The sequence below is a fragment of the Homarus americanus genome, unplaced genomic scaffold (genome assembly GCF_018991925.1).
Source record: "Homarus americanus isolate GMGI-L3 unplaced genomic scaffold, GMGI_Hamer_2.0 scaffold39155, whole genome shotgun sequence".
NCBI lineage: Eukaryota > Metazoa > Arthropoda > Malacostraca > Decapoda > Nephropidae > Homarus > Homarus americanus.
The window spans coordinates 8,158,481-8,166,589 of NW_024737042.1; the positions used below are offsets into that span (position 1 = coordinate 8,158,481).

General features: G+C 34.0%; 1 protein-coding gene across 1 annotated transcript in view; it reads right to left on the reverse strand.

The window, feature by feature from the left end:
* The window catches only part of LOC121872658 (T-complex protein 1 subunit gamma-like), a 27,101-nt gene extending 19,355 nt beyond the window's left edge, over window positions 1-7,746 (reverse strand). Inside the window, exons 1-2 of the mRNA XM_042375603.1 lie at window positions 7,632-7,746; window positions 7,311-7,372 (exon numbers count right to left, since the gene is read on the reverse strand). Coding sequence (XP_042231537.1) covers window positions 7,311-7,372; window positions 7,632-7,665 — 96 coding nt within the window. The 5' untranslated portion in view covers window positions 7,666-7,746. The remainder of the gene's footprint in view (window positions 1-7,310; window positions 7,373-7,631) is intronic.
* Between the last annotated feature and the right edge of the window lie 363 nt (window positions 7,747-8,109).

Here is an 8,109-nt window from a genome sequence, read left to right on the forward strand (position 1 = left end):
AACGTCCTGGAGGCTGTAAATTGATTGTGTCATCATGGCAAGAAGTCTCCAATAGAACCCTCAATTCTTCATGGAAAGCACTGTGGCCATCAGTAGTCCAGGATTTTGAGGGATTTGAGGATGACACAGAGTTGGACCAGGAGATTGTGTCCATTGGTCAGTCATTGGGTCTTGAAGTGGAGGAGAAGGATGTGGAAGAGCTTGTGATGTCTCATGAGGAGGAACTTACTCCTAATGACTTGAAGGAACTGGATGAGATGTTACGGGTAGAGGCTGACAGTGGTGAGGAGGAAATTGAAAGTGATGACCATATGTCAGCTACACAGTTGAAAGATGTGATTTACCACTGGGAGAAGTTCAGGGAACTGGCTTCAAAGCACCCAGAAGTGGAAAAAACTGAACTAGCTTTGTGTCATGTTGAGGACTCAGTGGTCTCCTTCTTTAAACATAAGTTAATGGTGAGGAGGACAGATGCCCCACAGACCACAATTGACACTTTCTTCAGTAAAAGGCAGAGGGAATAAGATGCTAGCCCTCAGCCTTCCACTTCAAGAAGGAGAGAGGATGTTCATGGTGGAGAATCTGTCAGTCCAGAGGTTCCTGACATTTTCATGGAAGGTGACTCACCTTCCAAGAAGCAGTAAAATGCTTCTCCTCCACCTCCACTTCCTTCTCTTCTCCCTTCTCCTCCTCCACCTCCCACTTCAAATGCACATCATCATCATCATCCAGGAGCCTTCTACATACACACCTCAAAGTAAGTAATTTTTTCTACCATTTTTGTTGAAGTTAGGAAATTTTCGGTGAGCTGGAACCAATTACCCAAATCTATTGAACACGAGCCATGATCTGCTGAAAGACTGGTGTTGAATGATTGAATCAATGTATATATATAGTATATATATATATATATATATATATATATATATATATATATATATATATATATATACTATATATATATATATATATATATATATATATATATATATATATATATATATATATATATATATATATATATGTGTGTGTGTATATATATATATATATATATATATATATATATATATATATATATATATATATATATATATATATATATATATATATATAATTATATATATATATAATATATATATATATATATATATATATATATATATATATATATATATATATATATACACACACAAATATATATATATATATATATATATATATATATATATATATATATATATACACGTATATATATATATATATACGTATATATATATATATATACGTATATACAGTGACCCCTCCGTTAACGAACTCAATCCGTTCCAGAAGGTCGCTCGTTAACCGAAAAGTTCGTTAACCCAAACCATTGTTTCAATGGGTAATTGGTTCCAGCTCACCGAAAATTTCCTAAATTCAACAAAAATGGTAGAAAAGTTCACTTACTTTGAGGTGTGTATGTAGAAGGTTCCTGGATGATGATGATGATGATGATGGGATTTAGAATGGGGGTGGAGGAGAAGGAAGAAGAGAAGGCATTGGGGTGGAAGAGAAGTCACCCCATGGCGCCATTTCACCCATAAAATTTTAGCTCTCTTGGTGTAATTCAAGATTATTTTCTTTAAATCAACACTGCACTGCATTATATATTGTCAATACAGGTAGTTCTGCTATAACGCGATAATTGTGTTCTTGTAAAATATCGTGTTATAGAAAATCGCGTAATAGAAATAACAGGGCTTATGGAGAAAATAGGGTTAGGTGCAGATTACTCGAAATCGAAAAAATTTAGTAGTTAGCCTAACACAAAGGATAGCACAGTCTAAATAAATGTTACATTCATATCTAATAATGAAATCATACAGTAAATTTAACACTTTACCTTGAAAAAATATGAATGTAACTTGATGGGGAGAAGGGTGATTTTGAGGTTGATAACATCAAGCTTCTCTTCAAGTGTTATATCCTTTCTTTTACGATAATCACCGGGAATTCTATCATCAGAACGCCTTTTGGAGATATTCTTCTTTACCATATTCACAGTTAATACCACAAAATTGGAGAAATAGTAAGCAAAAATCGCGTTATAGCAAACAAGCGTTCGCGTTATACAAATATTGTTCCGAATTCATAAATCGCGTTAGAGCAAATTCGCGTTATCAAAACACGCGTTATAGCAGAACTCACTGTATGTAAAATATATTTCAAAATGGCCAATAATTTGCTTGGAAACACAGAAAAAAAGCGTTTAGTTGAAGAGTCTCAAGCAAGATGTTACCTCCAGTGAAAACAGAGAGAGACTAACGCCTGTTTGCTGTGTTAAGAGGCTGGATGCCGCGCATTAAACTAGTCACTTTACCTTCAATTATGTTCAATAATTGTTAAAATGACTAAAAAATTGAATATTAAACTTTTAAAATTATTGAATAGTATAAACTTCTTGATATTTACTAAAATAGTAAGGAATTTAAGCCCTAGAACCGATTAATGTATTGGCGGACTGATACTAAAGCTGGTTGCCCGGTCAGTGCAAGCGAAAACATGTTGAGGTCGGTTTGTAAGAACTTAAACCGAATTTTTTTCGTTAACCGAATTGAAGATCCTTATGGAAGGCAGTTCGTTAATCGAAATTACGTTAACCGAGGTGTTCGTTAAACGAGGGGTCACTGTATATATATATATATATATATATATATATATATATATATATATATATATATATATATATATATATATATATATATATATATATATATATATATATATATATATATATATAATATATACACACACACATACAGTGGGGTATGCTATAACGAACGGATCCTACTACGAATATTCCTATAACGAACGGTTTTACCTATAAAATTGAGAATGCTATAACGAACGAAACTCCTACAACGAACATTATTTAATTTTTTTTTCTAATTTATTGTTTTTTTTATTACAAATATTAATGATATTCTTTATTTCAGGGGTTTGGATGCATATTTATGCACTTTTTTACAATTTTTACAATTCTATATAATATTTTTCAGTGTTAAGTGGTTGTATTTGGGGGCCTGGAACGGATTAATCCTATAACGAACAAGGTTCGAGAACCAATTAGATTTGTTATAGCATACCCCACTGTGTATATATATATATATATATATATATATATATATATATATATATATATATATATATATATATATATATATATATATATATATATATATGAGATTTGAACTGTTCTCTGATTGGTCAAAGCAGATCATGTGAGAGATATTTGAATATAAAATCCAAACAAAATGTGTTTAGTGGACTCAAAATAAGTGTTGTAGCTTGGTCCTGTGTATATCACGTCCACCAAACGAAAACTCACTGTCTGCAAATCAGGTTCAGTGATTCAGTTTTTGCGCATCCATCACATAAATAATTTAAGGTTTTGGGTAAAATCGGGGAAAATATTTAGAAATTGCCAAACATGGAAATCATTATGGAAAAAAGGTTTGTATATTGTATTTCATTGTTTCATACAAACTTGACCTTCAATTTCAATAGGAAATAAGTACTTATGGAGATAGTACCCCCACCCAATTACCAACAATATCGGTTGCACAAAGTGGGCAAGGAAAGAAATTATGGGGTAAAAAACACGCAATAAAAACCCTATGAAACGAAACCTCTTAACCAGAAGGAACTAGTGAAACCTTAGACCCACCAGTGTGTAAAAAAAAAAACTTGCCTTTGGCAGCGTGTCTCTTACTGCAATATTGTACCAAGTATCCTGATCTTCACAATAGTGAGTCTGTATCACACCTTGGACACTTTACTGAAGAAGGAAGAACACTCTGAGCCCTTAAGAAGTCAACAACTATGGCTTTGTTCTCAAAAACTTGCCGAGTTAAACACCAAGGAGCAACCTTCACAGACACACACCATTATGCAATGGTTTCAAATTCCAGAGCTTGCACATGCTCACAGGTCTCCTGCTGACTGACTGACAAGTATCACGTGACATCTAAGACCTCCACTGATTGGCTGGGTAACAAGTAAACAATGGATTTCTCCACGAATTTGTACAATGTACTCAAAACTATAAATTTCCAACAAAATCGCTATAGAGTACTGTACTGTATTCTTAATATTCCCCCTCTATCTCTATATAAGAATCAATAGAGTTCTGTACTTAGCAACGTCTAAATATTAATCAGATTGTAAAGACCACGGTCGTACACGTCAGTTATCGTAAAGTCAGACGATTCATATTACGCTCAATAGCCCACAAGACATGTAGCTATGCCTTCTTTTGAGTACCCCATTTGAGGCATCCGTTTCCTCATCGCTTCAAGACGCCCGAGTCCTCCGTTTTCCCATTTTCTCTAACTTCCTGAAACCAACCTCTCAATAAAGTAAATCTGAATGTGAGAGAGAACACCATTGTTTTGAGTCAACTTAGATATGTCTGATTACAGTTAAAGCATACAAGATCCTTTGTGAGTGATGTTGAAAGCTTTAACTGTCTTTATTGTTCGTAACACTTGATAAGTAAGTGAGTGTCGAGTCGGCCAGTACGAATGGCATCCCATGATATTGTCCCTGGGGATAGCCATGAATTTCTAAGTACTACTAAAATTAGATCATTTTGATGCCCAAACATCAGAGAGTCTGATGTTTGTAGTTTAGTTAGTGTCAGTTGTCTATTCAAGCAAGCCATTAATCTCCTGAAAGAACATGTCAAACTTATCTCCAAGATCTCAACCTACTGTATACCCATAGAGGGTCCTTGTCTAGAAATTACGCTTATGTTGGGAGAACTAGTGTTAACAGCGTGTGTATTTCACTTCTTCCTGGCAAGCTCAATCTCTGATTAGATTATATGAATAGACGTAGGAAATTCACCTGACCTGTGGCATTGAGTGTCATAGTTAAATGTACAGCAACCGAGTTGAATGCAATTTCTGTCATTGCGTGATTAGCCTTTCTGACATGTGTTCCGCACAGGCCTGAGTTGCCAGTTAGCCATATATAAACTCGTGCGCAAGGGGAGCGTCATATCTCTGACGCTTCTCCATCATTATCTCAGGTATGTGTATGATTCTCCGCCCTCCATATGAAGTCAGTTTAACTCAGTGAATCTTGTGAATATCAGTGTTCATGTTGTAACAGTGAAATTGTCGAATTCCCAGTGAAAGAATTACTGTAACGAAAATATCGTCTGTCGTTGCTACACGAAAGATTGTTTGTGATTGAGTTATTATTCACATCTCTGATGCTTCTCCATCATTATCTCAGGCACAGGGTGTATGTGTGTGTGTTAGCTGAATACCCGACAGTCACTGGGGGACCAGTAGCTGCATACCAGCTGGCTGTATTGGAAGATGTCGCAAATTAGGCAGGATTAAACTGTGCGAGTCCGCACCCTGGGAACTAGGCCCGAACTCCCTCACCGTATGTCGGACTCCAACCGACCCTAACAGCGCTCTTCATTTGTTGTGGTGACACCAGTGTTACACCCTGGAGCACTCCTTACAGTTTTATGGGCCAAAGTATTATTGTTGTACATATATGATTGGAGATAATTAGCAGGAATATATTTTTCCCAGGTTGAGTAGTGAACCCATAAAAATTGATAGTACCAGTAAATATGGTATGTGAGTCGAGTACATCAACTGTAGGAAAAGCGCCATGTTGTTCATTCCGAAATAACCTGATGTTTTAGATATATTCTAATTCGGAATATTGCCAAGTGTGTCATATAACCATCTGTATTGACAATGAAATAATATAATGCTAGTTTAATGTTGTAACCAAGAATTGAAGATTTAATTTGTTACTTTTAAAGTAAGACCTACGGGTCCAGTCCCATCTGAGCGTGTAAAATAACCATCTTATTTGTCAAAGAAATAATACAACAGTTGTTTAATGATGTAGTCAGTAATTGAAGATCTATATTATGAATGGTAAAGTAAGACCTAAGTGGTCCAGTCTGGTCTGAGTGTACTTAATTAACATCTTGTTCACTCATGTTAATAAATATTGAATTAGTAAACTACGAGTATCACCACTTATTCCTTCTACCCGTTGGTTCTCAGAAAATAACTATTGTAACTCACGTGCCTAGAAGCTCACTAGCACGCTACCTAACAGTTCACGAAGATATGTTATAATTCTAATAAAAGTCTGAGTGGTGGCAGGCTACCGTGGTAAGTAATAAGTGTTATAATAATAATGACATGGTTTCCCAGACCAATCCATGGTTTAGAATATAACTAGAACAGGATATAAAAAAGAGAAGAATAATGAGAAGAATATAAGAAATATAAAGAGAATTAAAAAAAAAAGAATATTGACTTAAAGAATATTGAAGAAGAAATAGAATAAATCTGAAGGATAGAATAACAAGAAAGAGCAGCCCATTACAAGATACTGTTTGTAAACTCCAGACAATTCAAAAGGAATTGATTATTAAATAGGTTTTACTTGCATAATTTTTCTTATCATAAACAAATATTACCTCTATTTCCGTGGAATATGCATATTTATAGATAGTTACTCCTTTAATACCCACAACAACAAAAATTCCAAAATGGGCAGGGCTTTGAAGACGAGGTCAAAAAGTAATTATTCGTATCATGACTGTCCGCTGGTTTTCATTGAAAATGGGTTTAAAAATACAAAATTTTCACAGATTTTATTAGAGAATATTGTATTATGTTGGGGGAAAAATATAAAAATGGCAGACATCAAATGCTATCCTAACCAAAGCTAACCGAACCCAACCTAACCTATTTCTTAACTCGCCTATATCTGGAAAACTAAGTTTTACGCAAGAAAATGAATATAAATGAAAGTAATCAGGTACAAAATTATGTCTATAAACAACCCCCCATAATTACCGAACCACTGACAGGCACGAGTCGCATATTAGCCAAAATGAGGTTAAAATGTAACACCAAAAACACATCGGTCAATTTATAGTAGTGGATCCTTAATTATTTGGGTATTAGAAATGTGTGAATAACCATAGAAAAAACAAACCAATCAAACCTAACCTAACCTTGGGGGGTTAGGTTAGGTAGAACAGTACACTAATATTAAAAGACCAACATATTAAACAAACCTTTAAAAACCCAACATAACCTTTGAAACTTATAATTCCTAAAAATTCATACCTGGTTCACATTATTCTCTCATCGGCTTTAAAATCTCAACTCTCTGTATATTGACACAATGTTAAAAGTAAAGAACCTGTTAAAATAGAGAAAGGAATATAATAGTGACTCTCTCCATGAACTATAGTATATAAATTATCAATATATTACCTTCCCGGCATTGATGTTCTGGAGCTGTACCTTACGTCCACTCTCCCTCTTGGTGTTCTGGTCTGTAAAAACACATAAATATAATCAATCATACCAAATACTTACTTAAGCCTAAAAATTTATATTAGTTTATCATAACAGTGAACTAAAACAGTAATAAGTTTTGAATATGTCAGTTATATTTTCAGTATTTATAACAGTTGGTGGTGATGGTGGGGTGTGATCACAGTTTATACAGGAGATATCCAGGAATATAATTTAATAACACACTTTTTTGTAATGTTACTGATGATATTCTATACTCATATATATAATACTTACTAAGAACAATAATAGGTTGGCCTCCTCCCATCATTTTGAAGGTGTTTAGTAGACAGTTGCAGCAGCCGATGACTAGTAGGCCCGGACCATCAGCACGCGGGCATCAACAATGTTCTTAAAATGTTTTGTAACTTATCTTTAGATCTTATTTTATATGATTTTGTTGTATAAAAATAATATATTATTATTATTTATACTACTACGGTTATTAGTTAGTATACTAGAAAGTTAGTGGTTTGATATATGAATCATCATTTTGTTCGATTTTGATAAGAAGCATTCTGGAAGATTCTGGAATAATTATTTTCTGGTCAGATAGGTGATAAAATTAGTCTTATTTTTCACTTTAAGAATTAAATAATGTATAATGACCCTAATTTCAATTAATAAATCAACTAAAATTTTAAACAATGTTGATTAGCACAGTGAGCGAGACGAGTTCTAAGCCATGGCCAGTGACGTTTGAAAATATAAGGGA